Source organism: Geotrypetes seraphini, chromosome 16, assembly GCF_902459505.1.
Source record: "Geotrypetes seraphini chromosome 16, aGeoSer1.1, whole genome shotgun sequence".
Classification (NCBI taxonomy): Eukaryota; Metazoa; Chordata; class Amphibia; order Gymnophiona; family Dermophiidae; genus Geotrypetes; species Geotrypetes seraphini.
In genome coordinates this window covers 12,929,971-12,948,473 of record NC_047099.1, presented here as the reverse complement: position 1 = coordinate 12,948,473, position 18,503 = coordinate 12,929,971, and the positions used below count along the sequence as shown (strand labels likewise).

General features: G+C 42.0%; 1 protein-coding gene across 1 annotated transcript; it reads left to right on the top strand.

Annotated features, from left to right (window-relative positions):
- The first annotated feature begins 5,621 nt into the window (after nucleotides 1-5,621).
- On the top strand, nucleotides 5,622-6,452 carry LOC117349647 (olfactory receptor 5I1-like). The gene has a single exon (XM_033923240.1). The coding sequence runs from the start codon at nucleotides 5,622-5,624 to the stop codon at nucleotides 6,450-6,452; it is 831 nt and encodes a 276-aa protein (XP_033779131.1).
- The last annotated feature ends 12,051 nt before the right edge of the window (nucleotides 6,453-18,503 follow it).

Sequence of the window (18,503 nt, the reverse complement as noted above, 5' to 3'; positions counted from 1 at the left end):
ACCATATGGTTTTCTAATACACCTAGTGAAGACTCCTGAGGCAGGCCGGTTAGGCCAAAACATGCGTATGTTGGATCGTTGAGTCATTGGATGCATATACGTTATTCTGGATGAATAAAGGCATTTTCTGTTAAAAATCAGAAGAGTTGAAGGACACTTTTTTAGTGCTCACCTTTCTGATTGGGACAATTCCACTTTGGTTCTGTGCTTTCGAGTTTGTGGTTTTGTTTCCCCTGTTTCATTTTGTGTTTTAAGAAAATTCTGAGGCCAGTCTGCATATATTCTGTTCATATCTATTCTGATGTAGTATTATTTTCTTTGGGGGATAGGAAATTTTTGTTTGTCCTCGTTTGTATTAAATGTTTAGCGAGTAAAGGGCTCAGGATAATATGTATGTAATATGTAAACCGCATAGTTTTATGCGGTATATAAATTGTTAAATAAATAAATATTCTGTCCACATTAACGAATGAATGGAAAACAAAAGCACGTTCCAAATATTTCCCTTGTACAGCCGCAGCCTAATTGCTTTGTAGGTTGTTTCGAAAGCAGTCATCAGAGACATCTCCCTTGAGCTCCTCCGCTACCATTTATAAGCAGAGACTTCATCAGGCAAGAATGATGCAAAAATTAAAACTGGGTGTGGTAAGGGTAAGTAAGAATTATATGAGCTTTAGAAAATCATGATTTCTGTTTCTGACCATGTTTCTCTATCTTGTTAATACTTTTTACATGTGAGCAGAACTGGATTTACAACATGCGTGTTTTAAAGGGTACTTTTGTTACTGCATCCACGAGACTCTCTTCAGAGAAATAATTTCTCCTTTGTGTACTCCTTTTTTCACTTATGTAATAGAAACATAGAAAGATGACGGCAGAAAAGGGCCATAGCCTATCAAGTCTGCCCACTCTACTGACCCACCCCCCTAAGTGTACTCTCCTAGAGATCCCACACCTAATGACTCTATTCCTTAACTCGACCCTCGTAGGGATCCCACATAGGCATCCCATTTATTCTTAAAATCTGGCACGCTGTTGGCCTCGATCACCTGTACTGGAAGCTCGTTCCAATGATCAACCACTCTTTCGGTGAAGAAATACTTCCTGGTGTCGCCATGAAATTTCCCGCCCCTGAGTTTGAGCGGATGCCCTCTTGTGGCCGAGGGTCCTTTGAGAATGAAAATATCATCTTCCACCTCGACACGTCCGGTGATGTATTTAAACGTCTCAATCATGTCTCCCCTCTCCCTACGTTCTTCGAGAGTGTAGAGCTGCAATTTGTTCAGTCTCGCTTCGTACGAGAGACCCTTGAACCCCGAGACCATCCTGGTTATGACGATAGGTCTCCAAGTTTATTCAGATCTTGATATACTGCATTTTACAAAGCATCTAGACAGCATGAGGGGCCACTGAAAAGTCCTCAGCCCAGCCAACAAAGTTGGGGCAGTCTCCATCGAGGGTTGTACAGTTAGTTCAGCAATTTTTCTCTCTTTTTTGGGGGTCTGTATTTTTTTTCCGACTGAAAAGAGTGTAAAATCACTGGACTAAGGCCCTCTTTTACTAAGGGTACGCTAATTAGTAAAAGAGGGGGTAAGTGTATAGCCCTCGATGGAGACTGCTCCAACTTTGTTGGTTGGGTTGGGAACTTTTCAGCGGCCCCTTGTAAGAAGGGGAGAGACAGGGAAACAAGTGCTGAAAAGCATAGGGGACTACAATATTTAACAGGACAGGAGTAGAAAGAAAGGATAATTGTAGGTTTGTTTGTTTTTCTGTGCATTGGGATCTCTTGTCTGTTCTCTAGGTGGGGAGGAGGAGTTTAGAGAATAATGGGGGGGGGTCACAGTTTAAAAGCATCTTTAAATAATAATGTTTTAAGGGTCAATTTAAATCTTTCTAGTGAAGTCGCTAATCAGAGTTGAGTGCATTCCACAGGGAAGGGCCAGTCACTGTGAAGATGCTACTATAAGCGTCTGGGGTATTAAGGTAATTAAAAAAAAATAAAAACAACGATAAGCCAATATTACCTACTTCATATTAGCTGAACATTATTTCCATATGTGTGTCCTGGAAAATGCATTTATAAGCAGTCCCTTGAGGTCTCTCATTTTTTCCCTTCTCTTCTTTGTCTTCTTTCTCTTTCTTTGTAGTGAAAATGAGCTGGACGCTTGTAGATGGATCATTTTGGTCTTCTTATTCTGTTATAAATCATGCATGTCTTGCAGAGAATGGAAATAGAGGGGCTTCCTTATTTTGTTATTTATTAAAAAATTTATGTACCGCATACAACTATGCGGTTTCCATATCACCATTGATCTATTTTTTATTGGTAGGAAGAGTTCCTTAATATTTGTTCTGCTGTTTCATCTAGCATTATTTGGGGTCTTAGATCCCCTTCAGTCACAATGTTTTAACCTTTTTTCTACAGGCACACGGAAGCAGTCGTTTTGTAAAGAACGGGACACAGGGGCGGACTGTCCCTGGCGCCATCTTGGTTGGGCCTCTGGGACCTCTTGCCCCCCCATGCCACACTTGCACCCTCATGTCTCCCCACACCTCTTTAAATCTTGGCCAGCAATAGCAACTTCTCCGGCCTGCTTCTCGCGCTGGTCTGGCTCCCCTCTGAAATCACTTCCTGGTGGCAGGGCCAGGAAGTAATATCAGAGAGAAAGCCAATACCAGTGCAAGCAGCAGGCCACAGAACCTGCTTATGCTAATGAGGATTTAAGGAGGTACAGGGGAAGGGAGGGTACAAGTTTGCCATGTGAAGTGGTGAATGAATGGCGGGGGAGGGGGGGTGGAGAGGAGTGCACAGTGGAGCGCCACCACCTCAGGAGCCTCCTACCTTTGCTAGACCACTACACAAAAGGCAACTCAATGACTAGTCATGAAAGCCGTGGTGTGTAAATTTTGAGGAAATGAGCACTTACACCTTATTCACCCTTAGCACTAATACAAAAAAGTACATGGAAGTGCTATGGGACCAAATTCAGTCATTTGCATGCTGACAAAATGCGTGCTGAATGGCGCCAAGAGTTGGACTTCTTTTATAGAATATTTGTACCCAACTTTTAGGCACAAGAATTTATAGCAAGTAATCCCTCCGAGTTCTATACTACTGCCACATCTTTAGTGAATGCCCCTGGCCTGCTCATGCCCTTTGCATGGCCACACCCCCTTTTATAGCACAGCACCTACCAAGACATGCATGTAAATCCAAGCTGTTGCCAATTTATACTAATAATTGATTTTTAGATCAATTATTAGTATAAATTATCAGTGCTAATAGGCTTCCCAAATCATGCATTCATATTGAGTGGGCACCCAAAACTTGAACATCCAATTTTGAGCTCCTTGTATAGAATTTTGAAGAAGGTATGAAAATGCAAGGGGGTTTAGAGATGGTCAGTGCATGGGTCGAGCATGGGTGAGGCTCCCAGTTACACAATTGATTGACAGAATACACAAAGTTACATCCACCCTTACCACATTGACGTGGTAGCAGTTTTGTCATATCTATGGCTAATGTAATAGCAGATGCCTAAATATTATGTATGCTGAAGGCAGATTACATCTTGGCATATGGATACCGTTAAAGATAAGGTGATCACCACAAGACACCAGGATGCCCCATACCTTTTCCTTCTCTCTCTCATTCTCTAACATTTGTTGGTATTCTTCATTGACTTGAAGAAGGTATCATAGTTCTCACACTTAGTAGCAAATGTATGAAGAGGTCCTTATACTAAATTTCACTACAAAGTGGCCTTTGCTATTTTTATTACATGGGTTATCCACTTTTTAGTACAGCTCTAAAAAGGCTGCAATTTGACTTTCCCTATTAATGGCCATGCACTAATTTCAAAATTAGCACATGGCCTTTAGTGCCTTAGGTCTTATCATCACCTATTTTGTAGGCAGTAAGGGATCCCATGCTAATCCTTGGCTCATTGGTCAGTTTATGCCCATACTCACAAGCTAACTGATTAGGGCATGCCTACTTTCTACCCACCTTGTATTTTAGCACATGCCAAGCCTGCAGTTAGGGACATATTTTATAAACAATGTCATAAGTTAGGTGCCTAACTTAATTGTTTTAGTTGACTTTAATTGGAGTGATTATTGACTGCATCATTTAAAACCGATTAAAAGTAGGTGCTGGGAGTATTCTACTGTATAGGCTTGCATTTAATAAATTTTCTTTTAAATATATAAATATATAAACTTAGCTTTTGTTTAGTTTTTGAACATGTTATTTGTAAGCTACAAGCTGTTTGCCTGAACTTTTCTGTCTTTGCATCATCCCCGACCCTGATGAAGGACGAAACGCGTCGGTGGGGAATGAGATAGGAATCGTTCAAAAACGAAACAAAAGCTAAGTTTATATATTTAAAAGAAAATTTATTAAATACAAGCACAGGCATTTTAAGAAGTTATGACACAGATAATAAATTAAATACTCCGATTTAAATAGTTCCGGTGAGGAGAGTCACCACACGGATTTTCCAAGTTTATAGTGCAAGTGTGGTAATCTGAGAGACTTCGGTGAATGATAAAGTGTAAGTAAGAAGAATGAGCTCTTGAAGAATTACCATAGACATTTATGTATTAGGTCTATATTGCTGGCACCTAGGCTTTTTGGCAGTAGACATCCATACTTGTAGACGCCACCAATTTAAACGCCGTTTACAAAATCCGGCCCTTAGAGCGTGTCTCCTGAGCATGGCCATTAGAACTGTTTTTAAGCGACGGTAAGCACGTCAGTGCTTATTGCCATTTAGTAAAAGAGTCCCTAAGTTTATTCAATGTATATTTATTTATTTATTCAATTTTCTGTACCGTTCTCCCAGGTAATGGTTTACATTAATTTAGTCAGGTACTCAAGCATTTTCCCTGTCTGTCCCGGCAGGTTCACAATCTATCTAATATATTTGGGTCAATGGAGGATTAAGTGACTTGCCCAGGGTCCCAAGGAGCAGTATAGGTTTGAACCCACAACCTCAGGGTGCTGAGGCTGTAGCTATAACCACTTAAAGTCACAAGGCAAAGAGTGGATATGTCCTAATAGGATTTATGAACACTATTTATTACACAAAAGTCCTTTATTCATCAAATAACTGAATAGTTCAAACTCAATGACTCGACATGTACATGTTTCGACCTCAACCGGCCTGCAGTACACTAGCATCCATGCACTGGCTGCGTATCCAAAAATGCTGCGCCTTCAAAGCCCTGGTTCTTGCCTTCAAAACCTTCCACAAGATGATGGAGCGCTCTCATCTTGTGAAAGGTTTTGAAGGCAAGAACCGGTGCACTACAAGATGGAAGACTCCTGAGGCAGGGCAGTTGAGGCCAAAACATGTACATTAGGACATATCCAATCTGTGCCTTGCAACTTTGAGTTTGTGGATTTGGTTCTCCTGTGTTTATCTCTACTTTAACCACTTGCTAAATTATGAACTTATGCATACCTATTCTTTCATTTTCTGCAGGTACCTAGGATGTTCCCTGACTAAATGGAAAGAACAAACCAATCTATAGTTCTTGAATTCATTCTGCTTGGAATCACCGATGATCCAGATTTGGAAGTTCTGTGGTTCATAATATTTTTCCTCGCTTACGTGATGGCAGTTCTGGGGAACTTGATTATCGTCCTGGTCATCTATTTCTCTCATAGCCTTCACACCCCTATGTACTTTTTCCTGGGTAACCTCTCCTTCCTAGATATCTGTTGCACCTCCACGACAATCCCCAAAATGCTGGTCATCTTTTTTTGGGAGAATAAAGTCATCTCCTTTGTGGGTTGTGCTCTTCAGCTGTACATGTTCTGCTGGTTTGTAATTTGCGAAATGTTGCTTCTCACCATAATGGCCTTTGATCGATATGCAGCCATATGTAGCCCTTTGACTTACAGTGTAGTTCTGAACTGGAGAGTGTGTATTCAGGGAGCCACTGTGATGTGGTCAGTGGGGGCAGTCATTTCCTTTATCCATACTTTTTTAGCATTTAGGTTGTCCTTCTGCGGCTCCAATAGGATCGACCAATTCTTCTGTGAACTTCCTTCTGTATTAATACTCTCTTGTTCTGACACAACCATAAATGAAGTGATACTGCTCGTCGTTGATATATTTCTGGGGATATTCTGCTTTTTCTTTGTCCTCATATCCTACATTTTTATTGTACTGGCCATCCTAAAAATCCGTTCTGCCACTGGGAAGCAGAAGGCCTTTACCACATGTGCTTCTCACCTAACTGTGGTAGTTTTCTATTATACAACAATATTTCTAGCTTACCTACAGCCCAAGTCCAGCACCTCACCAGGAAAAAAGAAAACGATGACTGCATTGTATACTTTATTCATTCCTATGCTTAACCCCATTATTTACAGCCTCAGAAACAAGGAAGTCAAAGATGCAGTGAAGAAAATCATACACAGCAGATTAAATTCCCGTTGACAGATTGCAAGGCTAGAGCAATGGTCACTTGGCAGAATGTCATTCTAACGGTTGTATCAAGTAGGCGATAGAATTAACCTGAAACATGCCCATTATCAAATCTTTGGAAGAAAAAAAAAATAGTGTTTTTAAATTAATTCTATTGGGTTTTGCTCTCATTTTTATTTATTTATCTATTCAATTTTATATACTGTTCTTCCAGGAGAGCTCAGAATGGTTTACATGAATTTATTCAGATACTCAAGCATTTTTCCCTGTCTGTCAAGACGTGCTCGCAATCTATCTAATGTACCTGGGGCAATGGGGAGCTTAACCCCCTCTTATACTAAGGTGTGCTATACGTTTTAACGCATGTTTATCGTGCGCGCTAACCACTAAAGCGTCCATAGACTAACATGCACGGGTTAGCGTTTACCGTGTGGTTGACGTGCGCTAAAACGCTCAGCACACCTTTGTAAAAGGAGCCTTAAGTGACTTGCCCAGGGTCACAAGGAGGAGTGTGGGTTTGAACCCACAACCCCAGGGTGCTGGCACTGTAGCTTTAACCACTGCACCACACACTCCCTCATCAGGGTTTTAGTTCCAGTTTGGTTGGAAATGTGGGGAGATTTTATTTTCTAACAACAAAAAAAGAAAATCTAACTTACCCCTCTTCTTTTAAACTGCGCTAGCAGTTTTTAGGCTAGAGAGCCACGCTGAATGGCCCGCGCTGCTCCCGACGCTCAAAGGAACTCTATGGGCGTCGGGAGAAGCGCAGCTCCCCACTCTAGAAACTGCTAGCGCATTTGAAGTAAGTACACATCCAAACCACCGTCAACCATTCTCAAGTCACAACAAACACTCACCAGGCACTCATGCACTCATACCCCTCATGCCCTCATGTAGCTACCTAGGGAAGGAACAGCAACAGCCCCGGGAAGGAATCAGTGCATAGGAGCTGCAGTAGCAGCTGCCTGGCCAGAGCACAGGAGCAGGGCCCTCCGCCAAAGAGCTAGGTAACACCAGTGTGTTAGGTGCCCTGACTGGGGAGTACACTGTACTTCATAGCGACTCATCTCAGCCAAGCGAGCAAGCCACTGTGGGAAAGAGGCCACCGTGTCAGCCACCCAATGCTGCAACAGAAGCCTTTTCGCCACCAAGACAGCCATGTAGAGAACCTTTCGCTGAGGCAACGTGAGCCCCAATTGTGATGGGCATCTACCCAAGGGTATATTGTTTTCTCATTTCTTGTTGGCCCGCTCTACTTCTTGTTGAGATCATTGTTTGCTTGTTTTACACTGTTCCTATTTGTTCCCCTCTGGTTCTATGTCCCTTTTGCAATTGCTAATAAATATAATTGAAAAAAAAAAAAAGAAACTGCTAGTGCAGTTTAATAGAAGAGTCTCTAGGCCCGTCTTTTACTAAGGTGCGCTTAGCGTTTTAGTACGCGTTTAAAGCGTGCTAAATGAACTTGAGCGCTAACCGCTAATGTGTCCATAGGATAACATACACACATTAGCGTTTATCACGTGATTAGCGCACACTAATATTTATCATGTTCTAAAAAGCATAGTGCGCCTTAGTAAAAGAGGGGGTAGGTATCGCTCACTTCTCATAATCATATAGAATCCAAAAAAAGAAAGTAAAAGAAAACAGAAAGATAAACCAGGAGATCAAACCGAACGCTTCCTTCCAAGGTTCTTGAAGCCAGAGACTCATCCTAGACCCTAGAAAATGGACGTCAAGAACAAATTAAAGTGAACCCTCAAAACCATAACTAAACTCAGAAAGCAAAAATTGCAGAATTAGGTAAATACTGAATTAACGATCACTTATATTAAATATCTGTGATCCATTTCCTCAATCACAATTATCTCCACTACATGAAGAAACTTGTATAAAGTTTGGAGAATCTTGTTCAAATTTTTGAGATAGTTGGACAATTTGATGGCATCCCTCTATTTTTTTGTGGAAGTATGATTAAGAAGTTGTACTGTATGGGATTTCTGTTTGTGTGACCCGCCTTGGGAAAGTTCTGGAATGCGTTGCCAGAGGATGTGGTAAGAGTGGTTAATATAGCTGGTTTTAAAAAAAGGTTTGAACAAGTTCCTGGTGGAAAAGTCCTTAAACTGCTATTGAGAGTGTCATGGGAGAAGCTAATGCTTGTCCTGGATTGGTGGCATGGAATGCTGCTACTGTTAGGGTTTTTTCCAGGTACTTGTGACCTGAATTGGCCTCCATGAAGACGGGATACTGAGCTGGATGAACCATTGGTCTGACCTAGTAAGGCTATTCTTATATTCTTAAAATTGCAATTACAGCCCTAAAAGCAAAAAGGGAGATACAGGTACAAGATCCTTTATCTGAAATTCCGAAAACCGAAAGGTTCCAAAAACCAAATGGGAAAGAGAGCCGCAGATTCTACTCAGGGTGGCAGTGAGAAGCAGAAAAGGAAGCATTTACCTCTGTCAATAGCAGAGAAGGTTTGTGGTTGAAGTGTTTCACGTTTGTCTTATTTTGAAAATTTTTTTTAAAAAAAAGTTTGGTGGCAATTGTATGGTCTTATTTATTTATTTATTTCGATTTCTATCCCGTTCTCCCAAAAGCTCAGAACGGGTTACAAATAGACGTTCACAACCGTTTGAAAACAGACTAGTCATGATAACAAATAGGTTACAGTAGACAATAACAGAGCTTATTCTAGAGACCAGACTGGTCATAGTGAAGAGTACTAGAAGTATATTGAGGAGGCAGTTTGTAATGGCCCGATTGGCGGAAGAGGAAGGTCTTTACTGCTCTGCGGAAGGTCTAGCGACCTAATCTGTGTGGGTAGTCGGTTCCATAGCTAAGGTAGGAAATGGCTATAGGATCTTTTGTACGCCATACTTATTTGGAGGGATATCCCTGCAGGAATGCTGAGTCTTTGTTCTGCTTTGGGGCGGATGGGGCAGTTAGGGGTGTATAGGTGTAGCTTGGGTGCTATGTAGGCTGGGTTTTTTTGGTAGAATCTCTTGTGTGTCATGACCAGGACTTTGAAGATGCATCGCTTTTTGACTGGTAACCAGTGAGCTGCATAGAGCACTGAAATAATGGGGTCATGGTAGCTGAGGTTGTATAGGAGTCGAATTGCTGAGTTCTGCACTTTTTGGAGGCGTTTTAGATCTCTTACAGCGATGCCATTGAATAGGGAGTTGCAGTAGTCTAGTCTATAGAGTACGTAGGCATATAGCAGTTGGGCTAAGTCTGTTTCTGAGAGGTAGGTTTTGATCCTTCGCAGTTGGCATAAGCAGTAAAAAGATTTGGAAACTACCTGCGAAACGTGGGTGGAGAGGGACAGGTAATCATCCAGTATAATTCCAAGACTTCGTACCTGGTCTTTTGCTGTTAAGGGGGAGGATTATGGCTCTGACTTAACATTCCTTAATATGCCAACTAATAGGGAGATATACAATGTAATTCTGTGATGATTATTAAATCTCTATTTATTATTATCACAGCTCTATCAATAGTTATTAATTTTAATTATATTTTGTGAAGTGTGTTCAAAAATAATACATTACCCCCACATAAACCATGTGGACACTGCCGTTTATGCAGTTACGTTATGCAGCAATCATTTGTGTTATTTCCAGCATAAAAAATAAAAAATTTATGTTATCTACGGGTACAAATTGTGAATCGCAGGGAGTGGTGTACTGTATAATATGCCCATGCGGTCTCCCATATATAGGGCAGACCAGTCGTAAGATCAAAATAAGAATAACAGAACATCTAAGCAACATACGAAAAGAAAGAATCACTGCTCCCTTGGTAACCCATTGGCTACAAAAGGCACACTCCCTGGAAGATTTAAAGTACACGGTTTTGATTCATGTAAATTTACAAGAAGGAGATATCACGAAATGCTTGCTGCAGAAAGAACAACGTCTCATTTTTAATAAAAATACCATGCATCCATATGGACTTAATTCTGAAATAGAATGGTTAAACTTGTAAATCTAAGGTGGAGTCCGATACGTCACTTCCGGTTAGAAGTGGGTGAATAAAAGAGGAGGGACTAAAAGCAAAATGGAGAGAGTATATATAAGACACGATAGTTGGTAGTTCCTCAGCGTGTTCATTTTGAGGTGACAGCCCAGCAGAAGTAAGCCGTATAGGTATGTAAAAATGAATCATTTAAATAGGTTGGTCTAATAGATAATATATATGAGATTAAGTAGGATATAGAAATTCAGTACCGTTTAAACATCTAAGTTTTAATAAGGTTTTAATTAAAATTGTGTTTTTAACAGGGACCCCTCCTGATGAAGGACCCGAAACTCGAGTCGGGGGGCCGGGCTTAATATATTTTAGCGAACACGGAAGTTATAATTTAACACTATATGCACAAGCACTTTATGATTTAAGCACTTTACCTCGCTGCAGCTGGAAGTTAAAGAGAATAACGCCAAGCCTATTGGAACAGCTATCAAGATAAGTTTTTTTTAAACTATCTACAAACATATATAATGAGTATCAAAAAATCTAACCTATCATATAGAATAAGGAGGCTGGCAATGGGACATTAGAAGTGTGATGATGGTCCCAAATGTACCCCAGTTCAGTGAGATCACAGAATGCACGGGTATTGGTCTGAACACTTCACAAAATATAATTAAAATTAATAACTATTGATAGAGCTGTGATAATAATAAATAGAGATCTGACTTAACATTACCATTTGAAAACTGGGAAAAAATCCCAAAAATAAAATATGCCTGGGTCCAAGGATTTCAGATAAAGTATCTTGTACCAGTAGTAACCTGCATGGAGTCATAGATAAAACACTAGTCACCTCTTTAGGCAGACTAGATGTGTGGCGCAGTGGTTAAAGCTACAGCCTCAGAACCTTGGGGTTCTGGGTTCAAACCCACGCTTCTTCTTGTGACCTTGGGCAAGTCACTTAATCCCCTCATGGCCCTAGGTACATTAGATAGATTGTGAGTACACCGGAACAGACAAGAAAAATGCTTGAGTACCTGAATAAACCCATGTAAACCGTTTTGAGCTCTCCTGGGAGAGCGGTATTGAATAATTAAAAAAATAATAATAATGTACTATGTAACCACAGAAAATACAACACCCATCCCTGTTTTACAAACCTACAAAGGCGTTTTTTTATGTCGGCTGGAGCGCTGAATGCTCTGCGCTGCTCTTACACTCACAAAGTTCCTATGAGCGTCAGGAGCAGTGCAGAACATTCAGTATGCCGACCGGCGCAAAAAAAACCGCATTCATATTTATTTGTTGCCTAGAGTAGACAACCCTCCTTCCCTCAAGAATTCTCATCGCAGGCAAGAAAATAATTGATAAAGGCCCTGTTTTACTAAGGTGCGCTAATCGATTTAGTGCACGCTAAACGCTAACGCGTGCATGTTAGTCTATGGATGCGTTCGCGTTTAGTGCGGGCTATTCAGTTAACGCACCTTAGTAAAACAGGGGGAAAGTGTCTCTCTGTATGCAACAACAGGGCTGTGGAAAGTCCTGCCTCTTTCTCTATAGCAGGGGTGTCAAAGTCCCTCCTGGAGGGCCGCAATCCAGTCGGGTTTTCAGGATTTCCCCAATGAATATGCACGAGATCTATTTGCATGCACTGCTTTCATTGTATCCTAATAGATCTCTTGCATAGTCATTGGGGAAATCGTGAAACCCCGACTGGATTACGGCCCTCGAGGAGGGACTTTGACACCCCTGCTCTAAACAGTCCCAAAGAACTGTATAAATAATGTTTTCTATTCATCTAGCTCTGATGAGTGGTAGAGAAGCCTGTCGCCCCTCCCTATTTGAGAAGCTGGTGGCAGTGTAAAAACATTTTTATTATGAGTTATTTAGACTAAAACCCATATTTAGTTGACGTTGAGAATGCTTTACCCATCGTGTGGTGGACACCTGGAATGCGCTTCCAGAGAGCGTAATAGGGCAGAGTACGGTACTGGGGTTCAAGAAAGGATTGGAAAATTTCCTGCTGGTAAAGGGGATAGAGGATTACTGCACAGGTCCTGGACCTGTTGGGCCGCCGTGTGAGCGGATTGCTGGGCACGATGGACCTCAGGTCTAACCCAGCGGAGGCATTGCTTATGTTCTTATGGGAGAGGAGGAGATAGTGGATGCTGCGGATGGACCATTTGGCCTTTATCTGCCATCATGTTTCTAGGTTTCTATAACCATAAAGCTCTATGACATCACAATGCAGGTGCAAAGAGCCTTAGCCTATAGGAAGAGGAGATGCAAATGTTAAGAGCCTTAGCCAATAGGGAGTGGAGGCAACAGTGGATGCTACAGATGGACCATTTGGCCTTTATCTGCCATCATGTTTCTATAACCATAAAGCTCTATGACATCACAATGCAGGTGCAAAGAGCCTTAGCCTATAGGAAGAGGAGATGCAAATGTTAAGAGCCTTAGCCAATAGGGAGTGGAGGCAACAGTGGATGCTACAGATGGACCATTTGGCCTTTATCTGCCATCATGTTTCTAGGTTTCTATAACCACAAAGCTCTATGACATCACAATGCAGGTGCAAAGAGCCTTAGCCTATAGGAAGAGGAGATGCAAATGTTAAGAGCCTTAGCCAATAGGGAGTGGAGGCAACAGTGGATGCTACAGATGGACCATTTGGCCTTTATCTGCCATCATGTTTCTAGGTTTCTATAACCACAAAGCTCTATGACATCACAATGCAGGTGCAAAGAGCCTTAGCCTATAGGAAGAGGAGATGCAAATTTTAAGAGCCTTAGCTAATGTGCTTCCAGAGAGCGTAATAGGACAGATTACGGTACTGGGGTTCAAGAAAGGATTGGACAATTTCCTGCTGGAAAAGGGGATAGAGGGGTATAGATAGAGGATTACTGCACAGGTCCTGGACCTGTTGGGCCTCTGCGTGAGCGGACTGCTGGGCACGATGGACCTCAGGTCTGACCCAGCAGAGGCATTGCTTATGTTCTTATGTTTATGTTAGACACTGGCACTTGCAGGCCTGCCAAGTCTCCCCGGGATGTCCTGCTGATTTGCCCCCCGGTGCCATGGCAGCAGGCACCTTTTCTTATATGTTATTTGAATGTGCTGTTGTTGAATCATTTGGGGATGTGGTTTGGCAGTAAATTGTTTGATACTCTTAGGGGCTTAGCTATTCAGCACAGGCCCTCTTTTACTAAAGTGCGATAAGTGTTTTAGCGCCTGTTTAGCGTGCACTAATATGTATCGTGAACTAAAAAGCATAGCGCACCTTAGTAAAAGAGGGCAATAGTTTCTCAGAATGGACTAATAGTGCTGCATTTTCCTTTTCAGCATGGTGGTCCAGTGTTTGTTTAACTTGCAAATATGAAGAGGTGACCGCCACCAGATGGAATAATGTTCATTATACACAGAGGGTTTGGGCTCTTTTGGACAACTTTTGTAATTTACATACTGTATGATTTTCTTTTTTAAAAATTCTTTATTTTCAAACTACAAATGCGCCATAAATGAATCACATATATGTACATTGTATAATAAGCGCAGCAAACTTTCAAATATTACTGTAACAAAGAAATTTCCCCCTCCCTCCCAGCTAATATACCAACAAAGAAATCAAAACCTTCGTGAAACTATTCATAAAATCCCTGGACAAATTCCCTTCCCTTAACCCACCCCCTCAGGTTGTGTACGTTTACTTGGACTGAAGCTGAGAGGGGACACGGCCAGGACAAATGTCAGAAAGTTCCTCTTCGCACAGAGAGTGGTGAACGCCTGGAGGTGGTGGAGGAAACCACCATTCTAGGATTTAAGGAACAATTGGGCGCACATCTTCTTGCAGGACACATTGAGTGATACGAGTAACTAAGATATTCTCCGGGGTACGCCTGGCTGAGCCTCCGCGTGTGCGGATCACCGGACTAGATGGACCCCAGGTATGATCCGGTGAAGGCATTTCTTATATTCTTATGTTTATAAATTAAAATAAAATTAACTTATTCCTCTTTACAGTATTTAGTCAATGGCTCCCACACCTCTACAAAATTCTTCAATCGTCCCTGTTGTACGGCCATGCAACACTCCATTCAACCTATCCCAGTTTTTCCAATTTATTAAGATAAGCTGCATGGCAATCCCTGTCATCACTAATAGAAGCTTGTTATTATTCATAGAAAGTTGACTTTTAACTCTCAAAATAGTATCATAATAGTATCAAAATAAAATAGTATCATAAGATAAAGCCACTGGATCCTCTAATAATCTATTTACTTAGTCCCAAATAGACCTCCAAAACTGCAGTATCAAGGGACAATAGTAAAGTAAATGATCTAAAGTCCCGGCTTCAAGATGACAACGCCAGCATCTATTAGACTTGGAACGATCTAATTTATATAATCGAACAGGGTCCAAAAAGCTCTATGTAAATAAGAAAAACCAAGTTTGTCTCATAGATGCTGACGTCGTACATCTCATCCTCCAAGTCCAAATACGTGGCCATTGAGACGCAGTAATCTGATGCTTAATCTCAATGCTCCAAATGTCACGAAGACCAGTTTTTGGTTTCTTATTATCGTGGGTCTCCCTCATACAGGATAATAAAGGCCATACCTTGCCCCTAACTACCGTAATAATAGAAACTGTATAATTTTCCATTTTTATCTTGAGCTCCCAATTTGACTTTATTATAATTTTGTCTTAGGGGGATGTATTTGGGTGATTCTGTAATGTTTGTATTGTTTAAATCAATAAAATACATACAGTGAACCCTCGATTTAACGGACTGCTCGGAGGGAGGATCCGTTGTATGTGAGTGTCTGGAAAATCCGAATGTATGCTAAACAGACGCAAAAAACTACAAAAAAGACAATATATGTTGCAAAACTATATTCTTATTTATAAACAAATTTTTTAAAAAATCAAATCACCGTATCACAGCGCACGAGTCATGTTTGGGCGTTTATTCTCTTATTGGCCGAAAAAAACGTTTCTAACGTCACTTGCCTTTTGGAACATTGTTTATGAATTATAACTTCTCTGAAATTTTGGGAAGTGAAAATAATATTGTTGCAATTCAGATTCCGACGACGAGTCAAGAAATGAAACCTACCCCCTCTTTTACTAAGGTGCGCTATGCTTTTTAGCGCACGCTAAACACGTGCCAAACGCTAATGCATTAGCGTTTAGCGTGTGTGTTGATTTAGCACATGATAAACATGAGATAAAACGCTTAGTGCACCTTAATAAAAGAGGGCCCAAGTCATCTAGATGATGTCTAACTTGACTCAGTTTCATTCTTTTTATTGTAGGCTCTTCATCATCACTCTCGTCGTCTGTCATTTTTTGGTTCATAACTTCTTCAGCTATCAGACATAATTCAGCTTCTTCAGTTATCAGACATAATTTGATAACCAGGATCACCCTCATCTTCTTCCAGCCATTCTAGTAGAGCTTCTTCCGTTGTATTACTTTCTCCTGCATTTTTCATCATTGTGTAAAAATTTTCAGCTTCAAATCCATTGAACTGCATTTCGCTTTCAATGTTATTTAGAAGTTTATTCCACCCGTTCGCTAATGCATCACACTTCACCACCTTCCAAGCTGCTGCAAAAGCTGATTTAATGTTATATTTTTAAAGATTTTGCAAAGTGTGTTCCCCTCTGATGTCTCTTTCTTCTGTTTCATCTTCCAACACCAAATTTTATTTGTATATCCTCTTGGTTGTCAAAATAATTCCCTGGTCCATAGGCTGGAGAATAGATGTTGTATTTTGGGGAAGAACCATGCATTTTATTTTCCCATCATGACCACACAAAATTTTTTCTGCTGATGCGTTGTCAAGTATCAACAGTGCTTTCATGTTTTCTGCTGGTATGGATAGTTTTTGCACTTGGAACCTCTTAACTTATGAAACAAAATGATCAAAAAACCAGGCCGTAAAAATACTTGATAAAGATTCAAGTGCCATTTTAAGATTTTTTTTCTCGACCCTCATAGGGTCGGAAGGGTGTGCATGTCCGTATTCCCATCTAGTCTGCCCATCCACAGTAACCAATATCTCTTTTCTCCCTCTCAATGAATGAATGCTGGTACTCACTTCTATGCGATGGGTACCTTCCATTAAAACGAGGCCATAGTGGAGCTATGCTTGACTCCAGTGCTCTAGGCCAAAAGGGTCAACCACCAAATAGCCATCCAGATTAACTTGCGGTGATAACCCATTGTCATAACAGCAGACCCAGAACAGATGCTTTTATGCATTCCGATGCAGAAGCTATTCCAGGTTCCAGCGGTATCACTTTGCAGATTGCCCTCAGTAGACTGTGAAATACCCGATAAAAAGGTTATGCCTTTAGAATAGTCCATCAGCATCTGGCGCTGGCTCTCGCGGACCGGCATTGCCTACCCCTGGTCTAGCCAAACGAACCCTATATATGCAGAGGTGTTTTACCTGCAATTACCAGTCTGTAAGGTCCACTGGGGGCTTGTATCACTATGAACAATGCCACGGAGATTCATGTTAAAAAAGCTCTCTTTATGCCCCCCCCAAGTGAGATGCTCCTATACCCCCACATGTGAAACTGAGAGCAATTGAAGTACCCTTTCCAACCGTTGAAACCTTTACCTGTCCCTTGCCTGTTTGTCACTGAACTCTTTGGGAGGTGCCTAACAGGTGCACATGAGGAACCTGAACCTAGGGCCTCTCCAACCAAGAACTCATCACTTTCCTCTGAGCCACTGTTCACCCAACTTGCCTCGGTGTTGGCTTCCCTACATTAGCAGGTCAGGAAGAACTGATGGCCATCTAACACTTACCCCTACAAATGGTGTTCTGGTGCGTTCTCTGTGTATGCTGAAGGGAAAAATTGGGTACTAATGCTTGGGTACATTTTTTCTTTTTTTTTTGCTCCTACATTCCCAAGAATGCAGAGTGCACATGACACCTCCCAAACTCATCTCTGATACCCTGAGGCAAAGGCATGAATTCCCAAAGATGACAACACTAGGGCTTCAAGGACCCACCTTCCCACAGATCAGACACTCACTTCCCACCGACCAGACAGAACTTCCCCCAGACCAGACACAACTTCCCCCAGACCAGACACAACTTCCCCCAGACCAGACAGAACTTCCCCCAGACCAGACACAACTTCCCCCAGACCAGACACAACTTCCCCCAGACCAGACAGAACTTCCCCCAGACCAGACAGAACTTCCCCCAGACCAGACACAACTTCCCCCAGACCAGACAGAACTTCCCCCAGACCAGACACAACTTCCCCCAGACCAGACAGAACTTCCCCCAGACCAGACAGAACTTCCCCCAGACCAGACAGAACTTCCCCCAGACCAGACACAGCTTCCCCCAGACCAGACACAACTTCCCCCAGACCAGACACAACTTCCCCCAGACCAGACACAACTTCCCCCAGACCAGACACTACTTCCCCCAGACCAGACACAACTTCCCCCAGACCAGACACAACTTCCCCCAGACTAGACGCCAAGATTGAAAGGAATCCAACCACCACAGAGATGCTCCCTTCACTTCATCAAAGGACTGGCTCAGACTGGGATCCAATGAGACAAGTCACGCCTCAAGGATCTTCTGAACACTATCCTGGTGCAATTCCCCCTGGAAACCCATAGAACAATCATCATACCTCCAATCCTCCCACAAACCGGAGCTGGCACCAATGCAACCTGCAATTAGAGCATGAGTAAAACAATTTAATTTTTATTTCAGAATGGTGTCACACACACCAATCCATTAATTTATCCATGATAACTGAATGACTAGCCACCAACCCAGTAGCATGAGCTGACTCCAGACTCCGCACATACCGCATCGAACTATCCTCCGATTAAACCAAGAGATTCCATCATGCTTGCCGAAACACTGCAACTGTGCACTACAAACTGGACACACTTTCCCAACACTGCACCCAGCAAACCTTCAAGCCTACCGGACACCACAAGTGCTGAAGAATGTGATCCGCGCAGCACACTCTGCACCAAAGCCTGCGGCTGCCCAAACCCAGATGCGGAACCCTCGAAGAAGCCTGCTGTCACCCCACAGCC